The sequence below is a fragment of the Perognathus longimembris genome, chromosome 13 (assembly GCF_023159225.1).
Source record: "Perognathus longimembris pacificus isolate PPM17 chromosome 13, ASM2315922v1, whole genome shotgun sequence".
Taxonomy (NCBI): Eukaryota; Metazoa; Chordata; class Mammalia; order Rodentia; family Heteromyidae; genus Perognathus; species Perognathus longimembris.
In genome coordinates, this window is record NC_063173.1 from 54,953,266 (window position 1) to 54,980,360 (window position 27,095).

At 56.1% G+C, this 27,095-nt stretch overlaps 1 protein-coding gene across 1 annotated transcript; it reads left to right on the top strand.

The window, feature by feature from the left end:
* Positions 1–25,692, top strand: Fads2 (fatty acid desaturase 2). The gene is made up of 12 exons (XM_048361154.1): positions 1–250; positions 5,393–5,503; positions 6,561–6,758; positions 6,846–6,947; positions 12,271–12,396; positions 18,880–18,940; positions 19,143–19,219; positions 23,490–23,587; positions 23,720–23,816; positions 24,071–24,150; positions 25,175–25,300; positions 25,499–25,692. Exons 1-12 carry the CDS (start codon positions 44–46, stop codon positions 25,548–25,550), a joined length of 1,335 nt encoding a protein of 444 aa, XP_048217111.1. The 5' UTR covers positions 1–43; the 3' UTR covers positions 25,551–25,692.
* Positions 25,693–27,095: the final 1,403 nt, after the last annotated feature.

Here is a 27,095-nt window from a genome sequence, read left to right on the forward strand (position 1 = left end):
CGGCGAGGGCGTGGGGGGGCGCAGCCCGGCGGGCCCGGCGAGCATGGGGAAGGGGGGGAACCAGGGCGAGGCGGCGGGCGAGCGCGAGGCGGCGAAGCCCACCTTCCGCTGGGAGGAGATCCAGAAGCACAACCTGCGCACCGACAAGTGGCTGGTGGTGGACCGCAAGGTCTACAACGTCACCGCGTGGGCCAAGCGGCACCCGGGCGGCCACCGGGTCATCGCGCACTACGCGGGGGAGGACGCGACGGTAAGGCTCCGGGGGACGCCGGACGCCGCTCCCCGGCCCGCCGCGGGGTAGGGATCCCCGGGCGCCCGGCGCGCGGACCTCCGGCTCCGCGTGGAGCTGGGGACGCCCGCGGAGGGAAGGCCGGCGGGACTCCTCCCGCTCTGTTCGCGCGCTCGGCCTCGGCTTCCCTCCGGGCCGGCTGGGGCTCGTGGGGTGTCGGGGCTGCGCGTAGCCCCCTTCCGCCCCGGTTACCAGTCCCCCAGGCGGCGAGCGGTGCCGGTGCTCGGTTCCCCCCGGCGCGCACGCGCGCGCCAGGCGCTCGCTCAGGCTGGGCGGGATCGGGGGACTCCCCCAAAGGGGGCGCTCGGGGCCCGGGGCTCCCTCGGCCTGGAAGATGGCCACTCCTGGACGCGCGGGACCCCCCGCACTCTCCACAGCCGGCCGCGGGGGCATGGGGTTTGGGGAAGGGGGGGGCGCGAGCTCGGCCCCGACCTGGGTGCCCGCCCCGGCTTGGACTCCTGCGGGGAGGAAGGCTCACCGTGGCTGCCCGCGGGAGACCGCGGATTCCCACGCTCCCGGGGAGTACTGGAATCCCGTTGCAGGGAGGGACGGGCCTTATGGCGGACCGGAGTGCAAAGGCCAGGGAGGGAAAAACGGGTTGGATTTTTTTTTTCATTCCCCATTGATTTTATTAAGAAAAAAAACCCACGTGGAGAGGAGGGCCTGAAACCTTGGTTTTGCAGTCCCTGGAGGGATGGGCCACAGGTCTGTCTGGGACATCCAGCTCAATAGCCCTCTGTGTAAAGCCCCGCCAGGACCTCCCCTTCTTCTTCTTCTTCTTCTTGCACTCTGGGAACTTGTGGCCTCCAGGCTTCTCTGGAGCCAGGGCTGCACCTCCTGACTACATCCATCACACACAATCTTAGATGAGCAGCGGAGCTGTTGTTAGTAGCTGTGCCCCCTTGCACGGGCAAAGGATTGATGGCACCGCCGAAAAAGTTCAGAGAAGGAAGGATCAGCCGGGAGGTGGGGTCCCCCAGGAGCTATAGCGAAAAGGAGGGCTTAGAAGGAGAAGCCAGGATGCGGGAGACAATCCATCCTGAGGAGAGGAGTTTTAAGTTTCTAAAGAAAATGAGTGGGCGTGGCTCCCTGAACTCTTTGGTTCAGTCCCCAGAATCACCAAAAAAAAAAAAAAAAATTGGGGGGGGGGGGGCTGTAGATTAGTGGCAGAGTGCTTGCCCTGATAGGTATAAGGCCCTGGGTAGGTGCATAGAAAAACACTGAACAGAAACTTATACACACACACAGTCACTTATTAATTTCATTGTTCACAAAGTGCATTGACACTTGCTATCTCATTTAATCTATTTCTCACTATCCTGAGGGTCAGGTGCGTAGAAAAACAATGAACAGCGAATTATATTCATGCACACACACACACACACCTTCATTGTTAACCTTCCTTGTTCACAAAGTACATTGATACTTGCTATCTCATTTAACCTATTTCTCACTGTCCTGAGCATCAGAAACCTTGCTCCTGTGCAGCACTTAGCCTGGAACTCTGCTAGCGCTAGCTCACATCCCAGTGTCCTTCCTTCTCTTCCTATTTCCACCTCTCTGATCGCTCCTTCTGCTCCTCCATCCACAGCCTGTCTTGGCTTTGCTGTGCTATGAGCACAGAGAGCTTCTGTCACCTGTGCCACACGCACACGTCGGCTTTTATTTTCTGGTGGTCCTGTCAGTGCATAACTTTCCCCACTTGGGGCTTCTCATTTCTGGAACAATTCATCAAACATTCATTGAGTGTCTCCATGGCTCTGAGTTGGACCTCTACGCAAAGATGAATAATTCACAGACAGTGGCCTGAAGGTACTGGATTTGCTTCTCTCTCTCTCTCTTTCTCTCTCTCTCTCTCTCTCTCTCTCTCTCTCACACACACACACACACACACACACACGCTGGGATACCCAGCCTGTCCTGTCTGCCTTGCTCAGCTTTCAAAATCAAAAGAAGGCTCTACCTTGCCCTCTGCTCCTCTTTTAAAAAGGCGGGAGTGGAACGTGGAATTCTGTCCCCCTCCATGGGAGAAAAGATTGCATTGTAAGAGGATCTGGGCACAGCCAGGAACAGGTGAGTTTCACCTGGAGCAGAGTCCCAGCTTCGTGAGTTCATGGGCATGGAAGGCTCTCCTCCTCCCTGAGACCTAGGTAGCGCCCGCCCCTTGCTGGCCATTGCACGCTATAGGAGGACCCCCGTGTCCAGCCCCAGCATCTCAGGTTATACTTGAGAGTGAGGTGTTCAATGCCATCCATTCCCTATGCCCAGGTTGCTTTGTTGGTCCACCTGTGCAGGCCGGTCTGTGTCTCGGGGTGCATGTGACCATGCTAATGGATTCTTTGACTACAGAGACCACTGCCTCCTTCTGGAAGCTTGTCCTCTTGGGAGGATGACACAAGGACTTCCTGCCCTGCCTGCACCTCTCACCTGCATAAAGCAAGCCAGTTGACCCTGCTGGTGCCAGCACTGAGGTGTGAATGTGGCTTTGCGCTCTCACTTGACGTGTGCGCTCAAGCCTGGCACTCTACCACTTCTGGCTTTTGCTGGTTAATTGGAGATGAGTCTCACGAACTTTTCTGTGCAAGCTGGTTTTGGCCCTTGATGCTCTGATCTCAGACTCCTGAGTAGCTGGCATTAAATTAAAGGTGGAAGCCACCACACACCCCAACTCTCCCACCTTTCTTAAACTCTGTCTCAGAACTCGAGTTCCTGCTCTGCTTCTCCTCTTAAATCACCAGTTCTTACACTGTCCTGGTCTCTAGAATTGCCTCCTGCTCACTTGTGTGTCCAGGGTTTGTTCATCTCACACTTCCCAAGCGTTGGGCTAGCCTTTGGATGTGCAAAGCAGTCTTTTCAGTCTAGCCTTGCCTTGTAAGATGATCTGGGCACAGCCAACAACAGGTGTTAGTCCAGGTGCTCAGAGCAGGGCAGAGTTCTGCCTGGAGCAGTTAGGCAGGGAAGACGTCCTTTAGCTGGCGTTGCAGGCTGGGTGTTGGTGCCAGCAGGAGCTGGTAAAGACCAGTAAGTGTGGCTGGCACTCGGGAGTCTGGAGTTCTGACCCGCCCGCCTTTCCCCCAGACAGCAGTGTGAGCTCCCCACCCTAACACACATGCACACACACACACACACCATTCAGATCAGTTCCTGTTTTTCTGCTTCCTTTTTCTTCCCCATGTCCTGGGCTAGCTTCCTGGAAAGGCTCTGGCTCCTTTCCCTTTCAGATGAGCAAAGAGCCTGGTTCCGATTCTTGTTCCAAAAAAAATAGAAATAAGAATCTGGCCCGGTCGCCCCTTTGCATCATGGCTGGATCAGGCAACAGCCCGACATCCTGGGAGCCAAACAGTAGTTGGGACCTTCTGCTAGTGTGGGAGACGCTTTTGGGGCATGATGAAGAGGGGACTTTAGAGTTAGGCAGAGCCCTCAGGGCTCTCGGTAGCTGGCCCAGATAACCCTCTGGTGCAGATTCTAGAAAAGACAAGGAGAACAGTGCTCAGAAAGAACAGAAGACAAAGGAGCCCGGATGGGTATGGCCTGGTTAAAGGGGTGCACAGCTGTGGGGTCCAGGGGTCCTCTACAGAGGGTGAGTGCGCCCCAGTTTGTGGTCTTGCTAAGTACCAAGCAGCAGCTGGAATGAGGCTGTGTCCCCAAGAAAGCTGGACGAGGGGGCTGGGAGCCCGTTTCCAGGCGGGGGCAGCCCTGGTGGCAGAAGGCCCTTGATGGATTCCAAGACTCTTCCAGTCCACTCCCGGAAGTACTCTCTATTTGTTGGTTCTTCCCTGAACTGGCAGAAAGTTTCTCCAGGGGAAAAAGAAGCCCCTGGAGGCAGCTGGACCTGGATTTGAGCCTGGTGCTGCCACCTGGAGCAAGGGGGCGCTTCCCTCTCGCCTCCAGGGCTCCTGGGCTGAAGGGAGTTCATGTAGATAAAGTCCCCAGCTTCCTGCCTGGCACGTGGCTGGCTGTTCCTTTCCCCTGGCCTTAGGGAGGCGAGGCTGCCCAGGAACCATCTAGAAATGCTGAGCAGCCAAAGCAGGGCTCCCATTTGCCCCCTCTCCCCCCCCCCAACAGGTTGTAGGGTGGGCATGGGGTGCCCAGCTAAGGGGGCAGGCCGGAAACTCTGAGGTGAAGGCAGTTTCGAACTGTGCAGCTTGCTTTTCGATGGTGATCCTACAGGGGCCTTGTTTCTCAGGAAATTGCCTTACCAAGAACTTTCTGTTCATTTCTCAAAGGCTTTGGTTCCTTGTGGGGGCTGGGGAAGGGGATCCAGGAAAAGGTGTTCTCAGCCTTAGGCCTGGTCCTTGGTCCTTGATCACTTTGTGGAGAGGTGGGGACAGCTAGACCTGCCAACCGCCTGGGCTTCCTCAGCGTCCACGCAGGGCCCCGGAGAAAACTAGAACAAAACAGACCTCACTTTGTCTGACCCTTTGATCGGATTTGTCCTTTCCCACTCAGCCAGCGGCACACAAGTGGTTTTTTTTTTTTTTAAAACCTTCCTCTGTTAAAAGTGTTGCTTTGTAAGGCTATTCTAGACACACATGGAACAAAGGCTGGTGCCAGAGAAAGCGCAAGGAAGCTGGCCGTTATTGTTGGGAGACAGTCTTGCCCTCACTGCAAAGATTTTTATGACTCAGTAGCATTTTCCACACCTTCCTCTGGTTTTTGGTTTGTTTTCAGCAGAGCTTTTCCTATGTAGCCGAAGCTAGCCTTGAACTCCTAACCCTCTTACCTTAGCTTCCCACATGCTAGGATTACAGATGAGCACTGCCAAGCCCTGTTCCCTCCCCTCCTCTCCTTTTCTTTTTGGTCTTTTTGTGATGCTAATGTTCCACCCCTGAGCTAAGCCTCTAGGCCTTGCTCTTGTGGTGGGTAGCTCTGGGTGTGTGGGTGGACATCTCCCTGGGTGGAGTGTTGTTTAGTGTGTGCACTGAGTCCCTGGGGCCAACCTGTCCACAACTCTAGGAGCTCTGGGGGCCCATTCTGCCAGTGGCTGGGAGTTGGACACCAAAGGGGGTGGGGAGAATGTGTCCTGCGGTTGAGACTGGGGTGTTTGGGGCCAGATGGCTGGAGGCCTCAGCCCCACCTCACACCTCCCGCTGTCTGCCTCAGGATGCCTTCCGTGCCTTCCACCCGGACCTGGACTTGGTGGGCAAGTTCCTGAAGCCCCTGCTGATCGGGGAGCTGGCCCCCGAGGAGCCCAGCCTGGACCGCGGCAAGAGTGTGAGTGGGGTCTGCACTCTGGGTGCAGGGTGAGGGGCTGGGGGCCAACCCAGGAGAAGGCGCCGGGGTGCCCAAGGACCTAAGAAGCTGTACTGGGAGCCAGGACTTGGCCGGGGCTGGTGGTGCCCTCTCCCAGCTGCTCTGTGTGTGTGTGTGTGTGTACATGTGCACACTTGCACGCGCACGCCTGTACTGGGGCTTGAACTCGGGCCCTGGGCGCTCTCCTTGATCCCTGTTGCTCAAGGCTAGTGCTGTACCGTTTAAGCCACCGTGCGGGCCACTTCCAGCATTTCGGCGTTTCGGTAGATCATTGGAGGTGAAGAGCCTTGCGGACTTTCTCATCCAGGCTGGCGTGGGACCAGATCTCAGCCTCTGTAGCTAGGGTGATGGCTGTGAGCCACCAATGCCTGGCTTCTTCCCTTTTAAAGCTGCATAATATTCCCTCATTGCATAGACCACATTTGTTTAGGGCCTTGTCCATCCATGGATATTGAAGTTTTTGTTTGTTTGTTTTTTATTTACTTTTTTCTTTTTTTGCCTATTGTGGAGAATGCCCCTGAGAACCCTGGGGTACAAGGTGTAAACTTCTGGATTCTTTTTCTACCACTTTCCCAGGGCTGCGGCGTGTGCGGCTGACACCAGTGACAGCAGCTGTTGCAGTGCATGATAGCCGGGCACGTGCAGGATTTAGGGTTGACTGCCCCTGCTTACCACAGCTTTCGAAGATGCACTGTGTGTGGAAAAGGAGAGAGGTCTCTTGCTGAGTGCCAGTGGCTCATGCCTGCCCTCCTAGCTGCTGACAGCTGAGGATGGCGGTTTGAAACCGGCCTGGGCGGGGAAGTCTATAAAGACTCTCTTATCTCCAAGGAACCACCACAGAAAGGCAGAAATGGAGCTGTTGCTTTAGTGGCAGAGTGCTTAGCCTTGAGGGAAAAGAAGCTCAGGGACAGCATCCAGGCCCTGAGTTCAAGCCCCAGGACTGGCACCCAAAACAAAGGTCCCTTTTAAGGAGGAAAAGCCGGTGGCTGATGCCCTTCTCTGTGCTGCGATCCGACAGGCTCAGATCACCGAGGACTTCCGGGCCCTGAAGAAGACTGCGGAGGACATGAACTTGTTCAAAACCAACCACTTCTTCTTCTTCCTCCTCCTGGCTCACATCATCGTCATGGAGATGATTGCATGGCTTATCCTTCGTTACTTCGGCAATGGCTGGATTCCTACCCTCATCACGGCCTTTGTCCTTGCTACCTCTCAGGTGAGGCATGGTGTTTGGAGCCTCCCCTGAGCCCCCTCCCAGCTCCCTGTCCCCCCTGCCCTGGCATCTCTGGCTCTCTCTCCCCAGGCCCAAGCTGGCTGGCTTCAACACGATTACGGCCACCTTTCTGTCTACCAGAAGTCCAAGTGGAATCACGTTGTCCACAAGTTCGTCATCGGCCACTTAAAGGTAAATGTGAGCTGCCCAGCTGATGGTCCCACCGCCGCGCCGGGGATGGTGTCGAGTCCTTTGGCTCTGTTACCCTTGGGCTGTGCCCGGGGACCTGCTAGTCCTTCATGCCTCTCCTTTCCTGAGCCCTGCCACTGTACAGAGTCAGACCTACAGAGCCACCGTATCCTCACTGTAGAAACAGACCTCTCCCTCTCTCTCTCTCTCTCTCTCTCTCTCTCTCTCTCTCTCTCCCTCTCTCTCTCTCTCTCTCCCTCTACCCCCTTTTTGTTAATATGCTGGTACTAGGGTTTGAACTCGAGGCCTGAGCACTGTCCCTGAGCTGCTTTTGCTCAAGGCTAGCACTCTACCACTTGAGTCACACCACCACTTCCGCCTTTTCTTTCCTGTGTATGTGGCACTGAGGAATCGAACCCAGGGCTTCATGCGTGCTAGGCAAGCACTCTACCCCTAGGCCATATTCTCAGCCTAGAAAATAACTTCTCACATCAACCCACTGTCCCCTCGATGAGCTCTACATACAGCATCTTCCTAACAAGAGCCGGGTCCTCCCTGCCCGGGTGGGGGATGAGTCTGGGTCTGGGTTAAGCGCCTCATCCCTGGGACCACAGTCACCCTGGGTCCTTGCCTTGCTGCTTGCAGATTGGGCTCAGGCCGAGCCAGCACTGAGCTGGTCGCCAGTTCTTCAGCAACAGTTTGCCTGGCCTGAAGCCCAAGCAGCTCTGAGAATCTGGACCCCTTCCAGAAGCTCAGGGGTGAAGGGAGAAGGGCTTGCATAGTGGAGCCTTTTGTTCCATGTTTGCACTTTTCTGTTGGATAAAACCCTCCTCGGTTTCAGAAAGTAACATTTCATTCCACCCGAGTTCTTACCCCACCTCCCTACCCCCACCCCATGCCTTTAACAAAGATGAGCTGTGTCCCGGTTCCAGATTCGGGGCAGGGAATGGGGGGTCATTCCTGCTCCGTGGCCTTGAGTCCTTGAAGACAGCGGCAGGACAGAGGGCCGGCCCCCCACGGGAGATGTTTACTTCTGCAATCGCAAATCTGCCCTGACAGAAAAGGAGCATCCTGACACCCGGGGATATGGGTTCTGTGCATGATGGACAGACAGCCTCTTCAGGCCGTGTCCTTGGTGCTGGGGCCCAGAGCTGAGCGGGTGACCTGGCCTTATGGCTCCCCAGGGGGAGCCTCAGGGGGAGGAGGCTGGTGGCTTGCTTGAAATCCGGCCTTGGTACTTAGCAGATACACAGCTCGTGGGTCCATCTGTTCCTCTGGGCTCTTCGTAGGGAGTTGGCTTTTCCAGCTTGGGTGTTTGAGTGCCAGCCAGTGTAGCCAGTAAGCAAGGTGGAGGGGACCCGAGAGCAGCAGGAGGGCTTCTGACGGTCCTCCTCCATGCCGCTGTAGTAGCTGGCTCAAGCTCTCCCCATCCTCTGCCTCTTCCGGGAGGTGCTCCTCCCGAAATGGAATTGTCTTCTACGAACTTTTACAGTGCCGGTTTCCAGGTGTTACCCTTCTGCTTTACACAATCCTCGGTGCACCCAGCATTGCCTCGAGGGTGACCTGCACACCTCCAGCGCTGGACTGCAGCCAGAGGTTGCATCTGGACTCCGGAGTCTGCCCACCCTCCTGCCGTCTCACCTCAGGCCTCCAGGGTTGAGAGCAGAACTGGCCCAGGGTGCAGGCTCTGAGGGGGAATACCAAGAGCAGTCAACCAAGATAAACAAACCTTTAATGCACAATTTAAAATCAGAATTAGTGCAAAAAATAATATCCAGGCTTCTAATAAAGATCAGGGCTGAACTGAGTCACAGGAGAAGAAAAGGCCTGTGCTCCTAAGCCAATCCACAGTGACTCCCAGCTATAATCCTAGCTACTTGGGAGGCTGAGATCTGGAGGATCTTGATTCGAGGCCAGCCCCGGCACAAAAGTCCCACAGACTCCATATCCAAAATAACCAGTACAAAGCCAGGCTGGCGGCATAGCAGAATGCTAACTGAGCAGGCAAGCCGATCAAACCTAAGGCCTTGAGTTCAAGCCCCATTACTAAGTACTACAAACAAAACTTCTGTATAACACTCATAGGCCGTATTGTAAGAGAGTTTATCCTCCCCCCCACCAACAATTGTGAAAGTGCTTTAAAATCAAGAAGTCAATGTATTCAAAATCCTCACAGTATTTAAAGCTTAAATGTGTCAACTTATACCAAAATAGAATTCATTGTATTTTCACTTCATTAAGAAAAAAAAATCTTTTAATTGCTATTAACTTTGTTTTCAACCCTCCAATACTGAGGATTGAACCCCGGGCCTTCGGCATAAGCTAGACAAGTGCTCTACCCCTAAGCTACCTTTCCAGCCCTGCCATTACAACGTCTTATGTCAATGTAAGGCGATGAATTTATTTAAATGTGTCCCCAGTGGACAGAAATTGTCACACCCAGCAACTCCCTCGACTGGGAACAGAGTGAACCCCAATGGAGACTCTTGGAAGTGTTGTTGGTGAGTTTGTCTGTTAAAGCCGGTCACACAGTGTCCCCCCTTGCTTGGCGCTCCGGGATGACTTTGCTCAGCACCCTGGCTACCCTTTACCAAGGAGCCTTTCTGCCAGCTCTGTGTGTCCTGCCTGGAAGTTCCAGCCTCTGGGAGGCCCAGGTAGGAGAATGGAGAGTGAGGGCCAACTGGGGTACATAGTGACACCTTGTCTTGGCTTCTGGAACATTCTTGACACCCCATCTCCTCCCAGGGCTCTCCATGATAGTCTTGCTAGGCCAGCCTGGACCTCCTCCCCAGTTTGATGAGCACCCCTCTTTCGCTGTGTGGTGTGTGGCAGCGGGGCTTCCCTTTTCACGTCCCTTTTTGAGTTATGGAGATATGGTCTGGCTTTACACCTGGCACAGCCTGGACTGTGATCCTCCTGTTTGCGCTTCCCTTTGTAGCTCAGGATCACAGGTGTGTATGACCATGCCCAGCCCTTGATTGAGATAGGGTCACTTACACGTTTACGTTTGGGCTAGCCTCTGACCGCGTTTGCCTGATCTCAGTCTGCCGAGTAGCTATGATTCTAGGATTGAGCCGCTACGCCTGACTGCAGGAGAGGTTCTTGAGGAATGAGTAGAACTTTGCCCAGTGAAGAACAGAGGCGTGAGTCAGCAGGTGCAGGAGTAGCAGTTGCTTCTCCCTTGACATTCCTGGAAAGCCCTGACTGTCCCTCGACTGTCCACGCTTCCTTCTTTGGTTCCTTTAAGGAGTCATTCAACAAACCTGTCTAGGTTGGAGGACGGCGAACGGTGCGGTGTTTACCTGTCCTCTGCCTCCATCCTCATTTTCCTGGGTGTCACCAGCTTTTCCATTTAGCTCTTTTCCCAGGAATTTTGTTCCTCTTGGCTTCGAGAATGAATGTGTCATTGATCACTTCAACCTTTTTACTCGGGCATTTTTCGCTTTTTGCTGTGACGTGGGGGTGGGCGGGTCCCACCTGCCCCAGGGCTGTGTGTGTGCCACAATCGCCTCCCTGGTGACCTTGGAGCGTTCATCCTGTTGCAGTTCACTCTTGCTTCCTAACGAGCAGGAAAGACTGATTTCTTTCTTCACTCTTTGCTTCCTGTGCCACACACTGATTCAGGACGGACAGCTTGCACTGGTGACGCCGTGTGCTGTGACCTTACAGTACACCGGCCAGCTGGGCCCCCGGCCTCACCCCTGCAGTCCTCTTAGCTTCCTTACGAGGCTGTGGACCGTGGTTGGAAGCAACTCAGCAGATCAACCCAAGAGATCTCACTGACTGACAAAAAACTGGGAGCGGAGGCGTGGCTCACATGGTAGAGCACTGGCCTTGAGCAAAACAAACAACAGCTAGAGTGCTTGCTGTGCTCCTGGTCTTATGGAAGCCCGTCCCGTGCCAGGATCCCGGGGCTGCCCTTCCCTGCCAGTGGGAACCCCCAGCCTGGCAGTAAGGAAAAGGGGGTTTTGTTCTCTTCTCCAGGTGTGGTAGTGCACACCTGTAACGTCACCACCCGGGAGACAGAGGCAGGAGCATCGCAGATTCCAGGCTAACTAGGTTATACAGACTCGGCCTCAAACGACCAAGCTAAGCCAGTAACGTGGCTCCCGCCTGTCATCCTAGCTACTCAGGAGCCCGAGAGCTGAGGATCGCAGTTCAAAACCAACCCTGGCAGGGAAAGACCTTGAGACTCTTAACCTCCAATGAGCCACCAAAAAGCTGGAGGTAGAACTGTGTGGTGGAACACTAGTTGCTTGAGCATAAAAGCTCAGTGACAGTGCCTTGTCCCTCAGTTTAAGCCCTAGGACTGACACAAAAAAGCCCTAACCAAACCAAAAAGGCTTTAATGAGATATAATGCACGCTCTATACCATTCACTCATTCAGAGGGTACAGATCGTTGTATATACTTGGAATATATCCATCTGCTCATTATTACAAGCTCCATACTCCTAAGCCATTGGACCCAACCCTCTAGTTCCTCGTGGTGGTGGTGTGTGTGCATGTGCTCACACGTAGGCAAGCACATCAGTGCTGGAGTGTGAACTCAGGCCTTCACACTACCTGAACTTCTTCCGCTCGTGATTGGTTCACTACCACTTGAGCCACCCCTCCGCTTCTGGCTTTGTGCTGGTTCGTAGAAGCTAAGACTCTCATGGATGTTCCTGTCCGTGCTGGCTTCAAACTTTGGTTCTCAGGTCTCAGCTTCCTGAGTAGCTGGGATAATAGACGTGAGCCAGCAACACCTGGCAAAGTCTCTGTTGATTCTACCCGAGTGGAACCACGTACTATGGGCTGTCTGTGCCTGGCTTGTTTCCTGAAGCAGCCTGTTCCCAGCTTCCTCTGTGTTTATAGCTCCTGTCCGTGTTACATTCCTTCACGGCGTGGCCCAATCATCCCAGTGCACCCTTGTGTCACACTCTTCTTGTCCTTGCTTCTGTTGGTGGACATTTGAGTTGTTTCTACTCTTTTTGGGTACTTTTGACGATTCTGCTTTGGACATAGGTGATGGTTTTGCAAGTTTTGATGTGGACACGCTTTCCTTTTTTCTTGGCTGTATACTAGTTCCCTGGTAGGGAAGACTTCTTAGTGTCTGTTTTCCTCGCTCAACTATAGCACCCAGGAAGCGGGCAATGGGTGAGCAAGCACGGGAGGCTCTGCCCCTCTGAGGTGAGCAGAGAGGCAGAAGTCACCCCCTGCACCCGTGTAAGTACCCGCTCTCTAGCCTCATATATCTGCACTCTTCGCCTGCCACGGTCCTCTGATTGGGGGAACTGAGGCACACAGGGAGGACCCGGCTCACCCTGACCCCTCTCCCCACACAGGGTGCCTCCGCCAACTGGTGGAACCATCGCCATTTCCAGCACCACGCCAAACCCAACATCTTCCACAAGGATCCGGATGTGAAGATGCTGCACGTCTTCGTCCTGGGTGAATGGCAGCCCCTCGAGGTACGGGCGATGTCGTGGACTGGGGGTCCTGGGGGGAGGGCTGGGGTCCTAGAGGGTCAGCAGGCCGCTGGGCCATCGGCCGCCGCCACCGCCGGCTTTCCCCGGTCCCCTGCCGTAGTCCAGACGCGGTCTCCACGGCAGGCCGTCTTCCTCTCGAGCTCTCTGGGGGTCGGCGGTCAGGTTCTGGTTCAGCGGGGAGGAAAGCCTCTAGGCCTCAGGTATGGGGGCCCACGGGGCTAGGTCACGTGAAGGAAACCATTTTGGGAATTCTGTCCTGCACTGAGAGGATGTGGCCCCCGTCCTTAGGCCGGCCTGCTCCACGCTGCCTCGCCTCCAGACAGGAAAGCGGGGGGCTGGGGCTGGGGCTGGGGCTCAGTGGTCCAGTGCTTGCCTGGCATGCATTTTGTTTTTAAACATTCAGGCTCTGGGTACAATGCATGTTGACCCATGCCCCCTCCTCAAGCTATGGAGCTCAACAATTACATTTGCCCACCTTTTTTCTCCCCCATCTCCATTTGTGTGCTCCTACTTGAAGTACAGTTTTTATATTAAGGTTTCATTTACAAAAATAAAATGCATTACAAAAATAAAGTGCATCTGCGTTGCGTGCACTGATGATGGGAAGTTACCAGCAGATCCTTGTGTCTTAAGAATGGCAGTCAGGCTTGCTCAGGGCCCTGGGTTCTGGCCCCAGGAGGTCAGGGGCCCCAGCTGTTTCCCTCCTTAGAATAAGAAAGAACCAAGAGACTCACTAGATTAAGAGGAGGAAGAGGAAGAAAAGACCACCACGTCAGAGTAGGAGCCTAAGAAGCCTTTGGGAAGGGAGCCAGTTCACCCTTGTACGCAGTGGTGTCATGAACTGAGCAATGTCCCCAGCCCTGTTGGGGGGAGTGGAGCCCTCTCTCCCCATTAAGGGGTTCTCTGGGCAGAAGCACAGTTTTGGTGACAGGGTATGTCATCGTGGTATGAAATCAGTCCTAGCTCTGAGCTCTGGAGAAGTGTTGCCTCTCCAGCTGGCTGGGCTGAGCGGTTGCGGAGTTTTTTTTGGCCCAAATACATACGTGCCTTTTGCCTTTCTTCTAGGAAACAGCTTGCGGCTAGCTTCCATTGAGGTTGTCTAGATAGCAGAGCTGATTAGGCTGAGGCCTTGTAGCGAGCACCCAGGTTTCCTTTCTCCCTGTGGTAGGACGCCTGGCTGTTGTGACACGAGTCTTTCTGTATCCCTGGCCGCTAAAAGACCAGTCTCGCCTTTCGTCTTTCCTGCACTCACCGGGGCTGGCTATGGGGATGGTGTTTGCAGGAGCTGCTTGTCCAGTTGCCAGCAGTGTGTAGGAGACTGAGTCCAGCGCCGTGGAGATTCCCACCTCCACCAAGACTCGGGAAGAGAAGGGCTTGTGCTTCCTGGGCTCCTGGTCGCCCACAGTGCTGTCTCAGAAGGGGCTGGGGGTCTCTTCAGTGGTGACAGGACCACCCCACCCCCCGCCGCCCCTCTGTGGCAGGCCTGGGAGTCTTCAGCCACCAGCCCAGGTTTTGGAGAAAAGAGTTTTTATTTCTTTCTTTGCAAAAGATAAGAACTTGGGGCTGGGAATGTGGCTTAGTGGTAGAGCGCTTGCCTAGCATGCATGAAGCCCTGGGTTTGTTTCTTCAGCACCACATAAATAGAAAAGGCCAGAAGTGGTGCTGTGGCTCAAGGGGTAGAGCAAAAAGAAGCTGGAGACAGTGCTCAGGCCCTGAGCCCCAAACCCCAAGAGAGAGTGTGTTTGTGTGTGTGTGTGTGTGTGTGTGTGAAGTTTCCTCCCTGGAGATTTCGTGGGTGAGAAGGTTTTGTTTTCTGTGTACAGGACTGGGGTTTGCACCCAGGGTCTCATGGTTGCTTTAGGAAAGTGCTCTGACTGGAGCTGTATGGCCCGTCCTTGTTTCGCTTCAGTGGTGGTTCACATAAGCTCCTGTATGTACTTTTGCTCTGGAGGTGGAGGTGGGAGACTGCCATCCTCGTGTCTCCACCTCCTGAGGAGCCAGCATGAGAGGCGCTCCTGAAAACGCCCCGCCGGAAGTTCTTCATGTGTTTTTTAAAACCAGTCTTATGCCTTTGTGTCTCTGTGTTTAGCTGTTGTCCAGGAACTGGAGGAAGTGAGACCATTTCCCCAGCCCCTAAGGGGCCTCCATGACCCCTTCTAAACGATGGAGCTAGCTCTCCTGAGCCCCACAGTCTGCTCTGGGCTGTCTTCCTCTGGGGTGCATGTGGGGTGAGCTGGGTGCCGTCCCCCCCCCTCTCTTTCTCTCTCTCTCTCTCTTTTCTGTGCTGAGCCCCGGGCCCTGTCCCTGAGCTTTTTTCGCTCAAGGCTGGCGCTCTGCCACTTGAGTCACGGCTACACTTCTGGTTTTTCGGTGGTTAGTGGGAGGTGAGAGTCTTAAGGACTTTGCTGCCTGGCCTGGCTTTGAACTGTGACACTCAGGTCTCAGCCTCCTGAGTAGCTGGGATGACCGGGGTGCGCCGCAGGCGCCCAGCTGACCTGCCCTGTTCTTGAAAGAAAGTGCATCATATTCTCTGCCTTCCCTTCCGGCAGCCAGGCCTTTCTCTCTGTTTACGGAAGTGCCCTTTTCTCCTAATAAAAGTTTCCCAGAAAAGCTCTCCATATCTGGCTTGATTATGTCCAGCTAGTAGTTTACGGTTCCAGTTTTTTTTTTTCCCCAGTTGGTTCTTTCGAGCTTCCTGGGCAGATGATCGTCTTGAAAATAAGGACAATTTAATCTCTTTCTAATGGCTCCATCCACGCTGCTATGTCCTCGTTGGTGGGACCTCCCAGCGCTGAATTAAATATGATGACATGGCAGCAGTCTTGCTTTGCCCATCCCCCACCCCGTTTTTGTTTTTTGGCCATGTCAAAGCACGGGCATTATCCTGGAGTGCGCTAAGTGGGTTCCTGGGGTGCGACTGCCTGAGATCGCACCCTCACAACCCCTCCGCAGGTGCCTCTGCTGTCTGCAGCTGTCCACAGCTGAACCCTAGGACTCCTGCTTCCAGTGGGCCATGAGTGACCCCCAGGAACCAGGGCCCCTGGCTGGGGACCCTGCCATTCTGTCCGCGCCTGAAGGTGGCTGTGATGGAACTTTCTCCTTTCCCTCTCTCTCTCTCCCCCTGTGAATTTAGGGATTGCCAGAGACAGTGGCCAGGCTTTGGGGCCGCTCTCCTTCCAGCCCTAACAAGGAAAGCCCTGTCTCCTTTCTCAGACTACAAAGCCCCTCCCATGCGCCCAGTGTCCCGCTGCGGGGCCCGTGGTCCTTGGGGGAGGCCGAGTGCAGAGGGCCAGGCTCGCTGCCAGGCCTGGGCCAGCCTGCGATGGGCTTGCCTTGGAAATGGGCTGTCCCTGTTCAAGGCGAGCTCTGGGCGTGTCTCCGTCTCCTTCTCAGGGTCCAGCCACAGAAAGCTGTTGCCTGGGCTCCTGAGCGTTCTTCTTGCATGGGCAGAGACGTTCCTGAGTGGAGAGAGAGATGCGCAGGGTTCTCGTGATTGCTGCACGGCCGCCCCTGCGGCCTCCGGCTGACTCCTGGGGAGTGGCGTCCGGAGCTCAGCGCTTGTGGGGAGCTCTGGGCATGCGCAGTGCCACGCGGGCTTTATTTAGTGCTTTGGGGCAGGAGCAGTGATCAGCCCTCTAGCTAGGAAGGACTGAGGCTGAGACAGGAGATGACTTGCCCCAAGTTAGAGCTAGAAAAAGGCAGCGCCCACATCGGAGCTGGGTCTGTCTGGCTCCAGGCCACCTTGCAGGCGTTTGGGAACTGGTTTTGTTGGGTGGCTCCGGTTGTCTCATTCACGAAGAAGCCGCTGCTCACTCTTTGCCTCCCAGAATATCTCTTCTCATCCCTTCTCTGCTCTTTAGCAAGCTCTGACCAAGCCGTTGGCCAAGGGATCCATGCAGAGTTCACAAAGGGCAGGGCCTGGTGTCTGCCAGCCTACCCTTGTCTTTTCTGGTTTCTAGACAAGTGCCAGGCTGGGCACAGCACCCTTGCACCTGTCCCATTAAAGACCCCGGGAGTGGACACAGGCGTGCAGTGGTGTGTCACTTCATGTGTGTGCACACGTGAAATGACTAACATTTTGTTTGTCACCTTAGAATGCTCTGTGTGTGTGTGTATGTGTGTCTGCCTGTCTGTCAAGACTTGAATTCAGGGCCTGGGCACTCTTAACTTCCCACTCAAGGCTGGAGCTCTACCTCTTGAACCACAGCTCCACTTCCAGCTTTCTGCTGGTTAATTGGAGATAAGAGTCTCACAAGTCTCCTGAGTAGCTACCAGCAACTTGGTCTTGAGGGTGCTTTTCATGTCTGCTTCGCCTGTGAGGCCCTCCACCACCCCAGGAAATTCATGTCAGGCCTCCAGGTTGTAGCCAGGAACCCAGCACTCAGGAAAGAGAGGAAATTTACTGAAATCATCAGCCCAGGTCCGTAAGGCTGAGCATCCTCCGAGGTTGGATTGGGGGCCTGCCCCTGCCCAGGGAGGGTCTGTGGGTCAGTTTCTGGGGGCACTGGAAGACTGCCCATGGAGCAGTGCTACTAGCTGGGAGTGGCTGAGGGCAGCCCTGCTGCCATCTCTGCTACTGTAAACCAGTAAACACGGCAGCTTCAGTTGAGGTCCAGGGACGCCCCTGTGTCCCTCATAAGTTCCTCCCTAGGGAACTCCCCTGGCCTCTGCTGGCTCGGGGACCATCCCCAGTGCTTAGTCCTGGAGAAGAAAGGGATGAGCTGGGGGCCTAGGATAGAGAAGCCCACACATCTGGGGTGGATCCGGAGGCCAGTTCCCCCGCTTCAGCGGGAGGAGGTCAGCCCAAGACCCGGGTCCTGTTGTGTGGGCCGCAGGCTCCCACGGACCAGTGTCCTGTCCTGTGGGATTCATCAAACGTTCCCCAGAGGCCTCCCTGCCTGGGCTTTGCCCAAGGCCGCCTTGGCCCTGATCTTCACGTCAGACTGTTTCGTGATGTCCATTCTGGGAACAAGGGCGGGGGGGGGGGGACCTTGGTGGGCCACCGGAGGCCATCCTGACCACTTCTGGGGGGGGCCGGGGACGCTGGTACTGACATGCAAGTCCCCTGGGACAAGCTAGCTTGGTGGCCACCCGTGGCTTCTGCCTTGTGGGAGCCCATAGGCTGCCCCGGAGATTGTGATCTGCAGTTCCTTCTCTGTGTGTCACCTCAAGTGCCCATCAATCTGTCCCACTCTGTTGAGGTTCTCGTGGCTGGGTTCTGTTTTTGGTTTTGCTTATGGTGTGTGTGTGTGTGTGTGTGTGTGAGTGTGTGTGCGTGTGTATGTGTGTGTGTATGTGTGTGTGTGTGTATTTGCCAGTACTGAGGCTTGAACTCAGGGGGCTTGGTGATCACTTGGCTTTCTCCATGGTAGCTGGCCTCTGCCACTTGAGCCACGCCTCCAGCCCAGCATTTTGCTGTTCACTAGAGATGGAATCTTGGACCTTGCTATTGGGCCTGGCTTCCCACTACGGTCCTGGATCTTAACCTGCTCAGTGGCTGGGATGACAGGTGTGAGCCTCTGGTGCCTGGCCTGTGATGCCTTGATCTTCTAGGGCTCATAAGCAGGGAGCGGCCTGCCTAAGCCGCGTGGATGAGGGGAGAGGGGGGAGTGAGGGCAATGCCCGGGCATCTGCTTGGCCTCTCACGCGCGCATGCCCTCTTAGAACCCGTGACTTTCATGCCAAGCACGCTGGGAAAGGCCGGGCAACTTGTTTAGAGCCCCCGCACAGGTGAGAGGCAGAGTGTAACCAACTCCAGCCTATTGGCTCCCAGCCCAGGCTCCTTCCACAGCTCCCCGGCGCTGCGGGAGAGAAGACCCAGGGGCCTTTTAGCCAGCCGGGCCTTGGAATTTCCCGGTGTCAAATGGCCAGCTATGTGGTGGCCCTCAGCCTGTCTGTGCATGGTCTCTCCTGTTCTGCCCATGCCTCTCTGGGGAGAGGTGATTAGTGCTTAGAAAGTTCCAGAAGGCTCCAGGGAGTAGATACTCCTTGTCTAATGACTACTAGTGATCCCCAGGCCTTCACCTGTTTTCTCCCAGCGGCTGTGGCCCTCCCTGGAGTGCCTGAGAGAGACCTCGATCCCCTGGCTTCTCCCAGAGGGCTGGAATTGGGCCCAGGGGTTCTCTCCAAAGGTCCAGGCCTGCGTGAAGGTTTAAATCCCAAATCCCAGGCAGGTTTGGTGGTGAAGTGCTTGCCTAGCCCGACTGAGGCCCTGGGTCGCAAGCCTGGAACTTGAACACGACGTGAACACACAAAGGGAAGCCCCGCACAGCCAGCTCCCCTCTGGTGGCCTTGGGCACTGATTGAATGGAAGCCTGAACTCCAGCAGTGCTTACCCCCCGGCCCCCGAGGAGAGGACTCCGGCCGCTGGCCACTGCTGGCGTAGGCAGGCCCTGGGCGCAGGCTGCCAGGCGGGGACAGTGGCTGGATGGAGGCAGCTACTCACCACCTCTCCTCTCTCTTCAGTATGGCCGGAAGAAGCTGAAATACCTGCCTTACAATCACCAGCACGAGTACTTCTTCCTCAGTGAGTACCAAGCACCTCATACCCCCACCTCCACCCCCACCCCACCCCGGGCCTGTCCCAGGAGGAGAGGCCCCGGCAGCCCACACAGACCCCTCTTGGCCTGGTCGCCTGGCTGGTTCCCCCCTCACCCGGGGCTGGGTGGGTTGGGTGGACCGGCCCGGCCCGTCCGTGCGCGCATACTCAGCCTCTGCTCTCTCCGTAGTCGGGCCTCCGCTGCTCATCCCCATGTACTTCCAGTACCAGATCATCATGACCATGCTTATCCGCAAGGACTGGGTGGTGAGTCGGGGCGGGGTGCTGCCTGGGGTGAGGGTGGGAGCAGGGGTCTCAGTCATCTTCCCCTGCCGTGGGGTGGGGGGGCAGCAATTTTAACTTGTGCTGCTAAAGATGACGAGCAGAGGGGTTACAGTTCCGTGCATCAGACAAGGAAGGAGTCGATTTCTTTTTGGACACTGTCAGCCCTGCCCTTGCTCGCGCCCGGTTTTTCCCTCCCATCCCCACCCGCACGTAAATTGTCTGGTTTGTTCTCCACACCGTGTCCAGTGAGTAGCGTAGTGGCATGCGCTCACCCCCTTACTGCTCTCAAGGCCCTCCCTCTAGGGTCCCTGCAGAGAAGAAGAAAGCCACAGTAAAATGATCCTAGAGGTCATTTCCCCCCCTCCCCCAAATACACACACACAGGGGACCCTGAGGGCCACGGCAGCCTTTGCATCTGGGCCCTGACGGGTCCAGGTTCCTTTGCTATTAAGACGGTGTCACAGAGAGCTCCACATTGGACTGCTTAAGCTAGAGGAATGCATTGTATCCCCATCGGAGCCCTTGGGAGGAGGGGTGAGGGTGGGGGTGGGGGACCTGGTCCAGGCCCCTCCCGCAGCAGGGAGGGGGGCTCCTTCCTGCCCTTCCTGTCTCTTCCCCAACGCCCATCTATTGGTACATGGTTCAGCCTAATGACCTCCTATTACCTAGTCATCGCCAGCCACGGAGGGTCACTTTCTGAAGTTAATGGCAGTGGAATTTCAACATCGTGAATGGGGATGGTGCAGTTCCACCCCAGACAACAGACTTGACTTGCAGGGGTCTTCTGGATTCTGCTTCCAAGAGCAGAAGGGAAGCCAGGCGCTGGTGACTTAACACTTGTAATCCCACCCAGCAACTCAGGAAGCTGAGCGCTCAGTTCAGAGTGAGCAGCTCTGGCCTCCGATTAACCAGGAAAAAGCTGGACGTGGAATGGTGACTCAGGTTAGCAGAGTGCTAGCCTTGTGCGGAAAAACTAAGGGAGAACACCCAGGCCCTGAGTTCAATTTCCAGTACAGAAGAAAAGGGGAAGGAAGAGGGAGGAGGAAGGAAGGAGGAGGAAGGGTCCTTGGAGAGGACTGCAGGAGGGTGCCGAGGAGACCTTAGGTCCTGTAGGTGTGCATTTGTGGCCTTGTGCAAGGTGGCAGTGTTCCTAGTCACGTGATAGCTACTGTTGGCCTTTCTGAACAACAGCACCCCCCCCCAAAAAAAAAAAAAAACTGTCTCCCTCATGAGTACTAGAGATTGGACTTTGAGACTTGACCCAGGTGACACCCAAGGGTGGCATGGCCTCCCGAGGCCTGTACCCCCTCCCCCAATCCCAGTCCACCTCCTGTTCATGGAGCACTGTGGGGCTTCCGGCTGCTGCGCGTTCTGTGTTGTTCGTGAGGGCTGGGCAGGAGGCTCCTGCCTCTGGATTTTGCTTCTAGACGGATCTTGGAGCGGTGAGGGTGAGAGGAGGAGGTGTGGCCTGCCGGCCCTGTCCTGCCACGCATGGGAAGGTGTGTTTCTGAGTCAGCCAAATGACAGACAGAAAAGAAACACAGCTCTCCCGTCTCTCCCTACCAGGCCTGCCGTTTCCAGTAGGATTTAGCTAGGCTTTGGTAAGGCATTGCTGAAAAGTAGCTGGGCCTTAGAGTGCTGAGCTGCTGACTAGGAGGCCGGGTGGGGTGGTTAAGCCAGCTTTATAGCAAGGGTGTTTGTGTGTGTGTGTCTGTGCGTCTGTGTGTGTGTCAGGGGACCAGGTGGGATGTTTTAAGCAGTTTTTATGGAAGGTGGGCCGTGTGTACGTGTGCGCATGCATGCAAATGTGCTTGTGTTTTCTTTGTTTACAGTGCTTGCTCCATAAGCAGCAGAGGGAAGAGCAGGAAGGGAAATCAGGCTGTGTTCACAGTGTCAGATGGCAGAGCCAGAGGCACCTGCCTGGGCCAGCAGTTCCCAACAGCTCCGATTCTGTTGGTCCACTTGGCAATGTGGAGATGCGTGGATTGTCACCACATGGGGCTGGCTTCTAGCTAGCGGCCCATGCGTTAAAGCATTCTGATGGGCTGGGAATGTGGCTTTAGTGGTAGAGTGCTTGCCTAGCATGCATGAAGCCCTGGGTTTGGTTTCTCAGTACCACATACACAGAAAAAGCCAGAAGTGGCGCTGTGGCTCAAATGGTAGAGCTCTAGCTTTGAGTAAAAGCTCAGGGACAGTGCCCAGGTTCTGAGTTCCAGCCCCAGGACTGGCCTAAAAAGAAAGAGAAAAAAAGTCTGCTAGCTAAGCACCAGTGGCTCTCACCTGTACTTCTAGCTACTCAGGAGGCTGAGATCTGAGGGTCACGATTTGAAGGCAGCCCACACAGGAAAGTCTGTGAGACTCTTATCTCCAGTTAGCCACCAGAAAACCAGAAGTGGTTCTGTGGCTCAAATTGGGTAGAGCACTAGCCTCAAGCAAAAAAGCTCAGGGTGAGCACCCAGGCCCTGAGTTCAAGCCCCACAACCAACAACAACAGCAAAAAACATTCTGCCTGGTGAGAAAGCCCCAACCAGTCCAGGTCCCCCCCATGTGGAGCCTGACATGGCCCACACATAGGTGACAAACTCAGAGAACTCTGAGGAAGGTTCCAGAGGAAGGGAGTGTGCTTCCTGGCCCCTGCACAAGCCGGCACGGCTGGCTGGGTACGCTCCAGGCCTCGCTATCCTGGCCTTGGGCTGGGCCGCACACTGCAACTACTTCCTCTTAGCTTCATTCCTGTCACCTTCCCAGCCCCAGCTCTTGGGCTCTTCTCTGCCTGCTCTCCCTGCCTTGCTCTGTGGAGCTCCTGGGTCTTCTCCACCCCTGCCCGTGGTGCAGGGGGCCCCAAGAAATGTGTAGCTGTAGCAATGTGCTGAGATAGATAATCGGCCCGTGTGTGTGTGTGTGTGTGTGTACCTGTGTATATACCATATATCATATGACCTCATATGATTACCACGTACTGCCATCTGTCCTATATGCAGCACATGTACACATGCACACATACACAGATAGACACTTCTGTACCACAGATACACAAAAGCACTGGGGATGTATGTAGCTCTGTAGTAATGCGCTTGCCTAGAGTGCACGAGGCCTGAGTTCCATTTCTAACTCCAAACAGGAACAATGTTTCTCCTTTTCTTTCTTCTTTCCTGTGTGTGTGTTTGTGTGTGCGCGTGCGTGTGTGTGTTTGTGTGTGTGCAAGCGTGCCATCCAGTCTTGGGGCTTGAACTCGGGGCAGCCTAGGTAGCTTGCTGTCCTTGAGTTTTTGCTCAAGGCTGGCACTCTACCACTTGAGCCATAGTTTCACTTACAGCTTTTTTTTTTTGGTATTTGGAGTTAAGAGTCACACAGACTTTCCGGGCCTGGTTTTGAACCATGATTCTCAGGTTTCAGCCTCTTGAATAGCTAGGGTTATATAGGTGTGAGCCACCGGTACCTGGCAGAATAATAAACTTGCATTGAATATGAGGAGAAGCAGGAGAACTTGGGGAATCTACCTTCCCTCGGCCCCGCAGAGCGAGGTCGTCATTCTGTTGGCTCTAGAGGTCCCAACTGGTAGCCCTTCTTCCCCATTACGCCAAAAGCAGAGGCCAAGCCAGATGCCTCACAACCAAGCAGTCACTAAATGTAGCCACCTGTGGCTCGTAAATAGTTCTGGAATCCGTCACTTCCTCATCCATGATGCGAACCCTTATTGCCTGTTTTCCCTGTGACAGGCCAGTCCCCTGTGAAATGCACTCTGAGCACAGCTGGCAGAGAATGCTCCGTCCATTGCAAAGGCCCTGGGGCAGGAGCAGGCTGGGCCAGGGTGCTGAGGAGAAAGAGCTTCCTAATCCTGCTGAGCTCTGTGGCCCCAGAGGGATGCTGGGAGCCGAGGGCAGCCTTGTGGTGGTCCAGACAGGACCTATGGGGCTTGGTGGGAGAGGAAGTGGAGAGCATTGGGTCCTTCTATAGAGCACCCGGCCTGCCACTGCAGAGCTGGGGGTGCTGGCCAGAGAGACAGGGCCTCATGTGTTGGGGAGATGGGTGGATTTTATCCACTTTCAGATCCCCCAGCCCAGAGCTGCCCCTCAGCTGGTAACTCTCCTTCCCCCTCCTCCCTCCATTTTCCTGGAAACCAAGGCAGTTGTGCAGACCCTCGCAGGTAGGCAGTTTAGGGAGGTGTGGCCTCTCTTGGATCCCCAACTTCCTAGAGGCCTGTGCCGGGGAGGTGGGGGTACGACGGCTCTAATCCTGTCTCTCCCCTCAGGACTTGGTCTGGGCCATCAGCTACTACATTCGCTTCTTCTCTACCTACATCCCTTTCTATGGCGTCTTGGGAGCCCTCGTTTTCCTCAACTTCATCAGGTACCCCAGCTTTGCCGGTCCCGCCGGGTGCCTCGGCGGGGCTGGGGCGTGAGCCGGAGGAGGGTCGGCCTGGCAAGGTCACGGGGTGTGTGGCTGGGGGCTCCAGCTCGGCGCTGTGCTCTCTCCCCCCAGGTTCCTGGAGAGCCACTGGTTTGTGTGGGTCACGCAGATGAACCACATCGTCATGGAGATCGACCTGGACCACTACCGAGACTGGTTCAGTAGCCAGGTGAGGCGAGCCAGAGCCCTGAGCCGGGACCCCTGCCCCCAGCTGTGGCTGTCCCGGCCATCCTAGGAGTGTGCCGGGCACCCTTAGAGGTGGCCGCGTCCTGCGTGGCAGGGACAGCGGGGGATCTAGGCGGGTAGACTGAGGCTGGCTGGCAGAATGGTGGATGAAGCTGGGACCCTGGGACTCAGGAGTAAAGCCAGCCATGGTGAGGGCAAGGGCCAGGCCCTGGGACCTTCCTCCTGTCTCCTCTGCAGCTGGCGGCCACCTGCAACGTGGAACAGTCCTTCTTCAATGACTGGTTCAGCGGGCATCTCAACTTCCAGATCGAGCACCAGTGAGTAGTGTGACCCGGCCAGGCTGGGGAAGGGGGGGTTGGGGTGGGGGGGTGGATGAATGGCTACGGTGATGGTGCTCCCCCACGTCAGGCCTGAGCACTGCGGTTGGAGCTTGCACCTGCATCTCGTGACCCCCGGGATGCAAGCAGGGCAGGGGAAACACTCCCACTGTGTTGACTGGGAAACTGAGGCTTGGCTAGAGAGCTTTCCTGGAGCACAGCTGGCCAAGGGCTGGCCTTGCTCTGGTCTCTTGTCCCTGTTCTCTTCCTCCCGTCTTGTCTCTTCTTTTTCTCTCTCATTTTGTTCTTTTTCTTCCCCTCCCTCCTGAACTCGGGCCTGGGCGCCGTCCCTTAGTGTTTCACTCAAGGCCAGTGTTGTGCTGCTTGAATCATGTCACACACACACACACACACACACACACACACACACACACACACACACCGCTCTTGGCTGGTTAATGGGAGATCAGAGTCCCTGGGACTTCACTGCCTGGGATGGCTTTGAACCACAGTCCTCAGGCTTTCAGTCTCCCGAGTGAGTACGTAAGCTTGCCGGCATGAGCTACCAGCATCCAGCTTCATTTCCTTTCTTGGAAATTATGCTGGCCATCTGTTCGTGGCTCCAGTTTTTTTGTTTTTTTGCCAGTCCTGGGGCTTGAACTCAGGGCGTGAGCACTGTCCCTGGCTTCTTTTTTGCTCAAGGCTAGCACTCTACCACTTGAGCCATATGTATGTGGTACTGAGGAATTGAACCCAGGGCTTCGTGAGTACGAGGCAAGCACTCTTGCCACTAGGCCATATTCCCAGCCCCATGGCTCCAGTTTTCTACCCTTGACATGGTGCCGGTTGCTAACCCAGAGGGCCTGACACAGAGTCCTAGCTGCAGACGTCCTAGCCCGTGAAGGGACGTGGCGTGTGTGTGTGTGTGTGTGTGTGTGTGTGTGTGTGTGTGTGTGTGTGTGCGTGTGTGTGTGTGTGGCTGAGCCCCCAGCATCTCATGCTCCCCCTGCCTCTGTCTCCCCAGCCTCTTCCCCACCATGCCCCGGCACAACTTGCACAAGATTGCCCCGCTGGTGAAGTCACTGTGTACCAAGCATGGCATTGAGTACCAGGAGAAGCCACTGCTGCGGGCCCTGCTGGACATCATCAGGTATGGGGGTCCTTGAGGCTCCGGGGAGACGGGGGTGGGGGGCCTTGGGCGGGAGCTGAAGATCCGGAGAGGTCTCCAGCTGGGATCCCTCGCCCTGGAGACCCCGTGGGACAGACGCCTTCCCCTCGTCCCCAGGGGCTTCCTTGGTACCTGAACCCTGATCACCCCCCCCAACCCCCCCCCCATCTCTCTCTGCAGTTCCCTGAAGAAGTCGGGGCAGCTGTGGCTGGACGCCTACCTCCACAAATGAAGCGGCAGCCCTCGGGGCAGCCAGGGGGACGGGGTGCAGGTGTGGGGGACGAGGACCCGAGGGAGGGGCGGGCTTTCCTTCTGAGAAGTTCTTGTGTAAGGCCGGGGTACACACGCAGCAGTTCATGGATCCCTCCCTTTCTATCTCCCTCTCCTCCTTTCCCTTCATTCTCTGCCTCCCCATCATCCTGTGTTCGCCACCCCCCCCCCCCCCACCAGCCTCGGCTGTAGGAGGTGCCTCTGCCCCTGCCTCCAGCTTCTGCTCGTAGAGATCTGAGATCAGAGGTCCCAAGAGTCTGGCCTGGGACTGTCCTTCTTCTTGCACCCCCAAACTCCCTCCTTCTGTCCCTGGCACACTGTTTGGAGGGAGGCGTGCGCTGTGCCCTGGTCTCTCTCCTATGCCTCCCTCCTGCTCCGGGGGGGCTTCCAGCCTGCAGCAAAGCCCTGAACCTTGACCTCGAGGCCCAGGGACATGTCGCTTTCCCTCTCCCGCCACGGGAGCAGAGCCCCAGGATCTAGTCCATCATCTTCCTGACTGCAGAGGCTGCAGCCGTGGTCCGAAGGGAGGCCCCGAGGTGTGGGCTCAGCAGAGGCGTCGGCTCGGTTAGGGGAGGGCGCAGACCCCTCCCCACGTACCCGACAGTCTCTGGGCACCTGACGGGGGCTGGCCGGCTCTCAGCCTCTCTCCTGAGTGCTCCTGTCTTTCCACTGTTGTTTTTAACCTTTGTTTCTTCTAACCTCTTGTTCAGAACATGTTCTTACAGGGAGGGTGGCAGCAAGGCCCGTCTCAGGACAATCTGCCTCTTCTAGCTGTTTCTGCCCCAGTGGGCAGCGCTGGGCTCAGCTGCTGAGGCCATCGTAGGGGAGGGGAGGCCCAGGAGGGGAAGTCCACCATGAGGTACCGGAGTATGGGGGGGGGGGGGTCTGAGAAATGGGGTGGGAGGTTGCTGGCAGCAACGGGCAGCTGTCCCACTGGGAGGGACCCACGCCGGGGCTTTTTCAGCTGTAACCCACTAGATTTAGATTCACACCTGGGGGTGATGGGGGGGGTCGGCTTTGAGGGAGCCCGCTCTTCCCCCCCCTAGCTCTGGCTGGCTGGCCAGGAGAGGCCAGCTGGCTCCTCCAAGAGACCTCCGGGTTACCATGGAAACACTCTCCCCAAATAAACAAGAACCAACTAGCTGCTGCGTGTTCCCCCAGAGGCCGAGCTGCCCTGCCCACAGGGAACCAATCGGAACTGTTCACACGTGGTTTCCCCGACCCCGAAGGTTTTGGGAAATAAAAGAAGTGGTTTTATTCTCACTTGTCTCTCCGTAGAACAGCTGGCTGGCTAGTGTGCTTCCCGATGCTGATGTTGGGGGTTGGTATGAGGGAGGGGGGACTGGACGGGACCAGGACGCCCTCCCAGTAGGGAAGAGGACCTCGTTTCGAAGGTCCTGGGGGTGAATGGAACCGTTGTCCTCCCCAGAAGGTGCTGCCAAAGCAAATGGCCGATCCCGTCTCCCTCTGGGCAGTGGCTCGCCCAGCCCACATGGCCTGAGGGAGG

Bases quoted from the DNA above. Each gene is read 5' to 3' on its own strand.
- Fads2 (XM_048361154.1), top strand. From the start codon at position 44: ATGGGGAAGGGGGGGAACCAGGGCGAGGCGGCGGGCGAGCGCGAGGCG. The intron at 18,941-19,142 runs GTGAGTACCAAG...CTCTCTCCGTAG, and splicing joins GCACGAGTACTTCTTCCTCA to TCGGGCCTCCGCTGCTCATC. The intron at 19,220-23,489 runs GTGAGTCGGGGC...CTCTCCCCTCAG, and splicing joins TTATCCGCAAGGACTGGGTG to GACTTGGTCTGGGCCATCAG.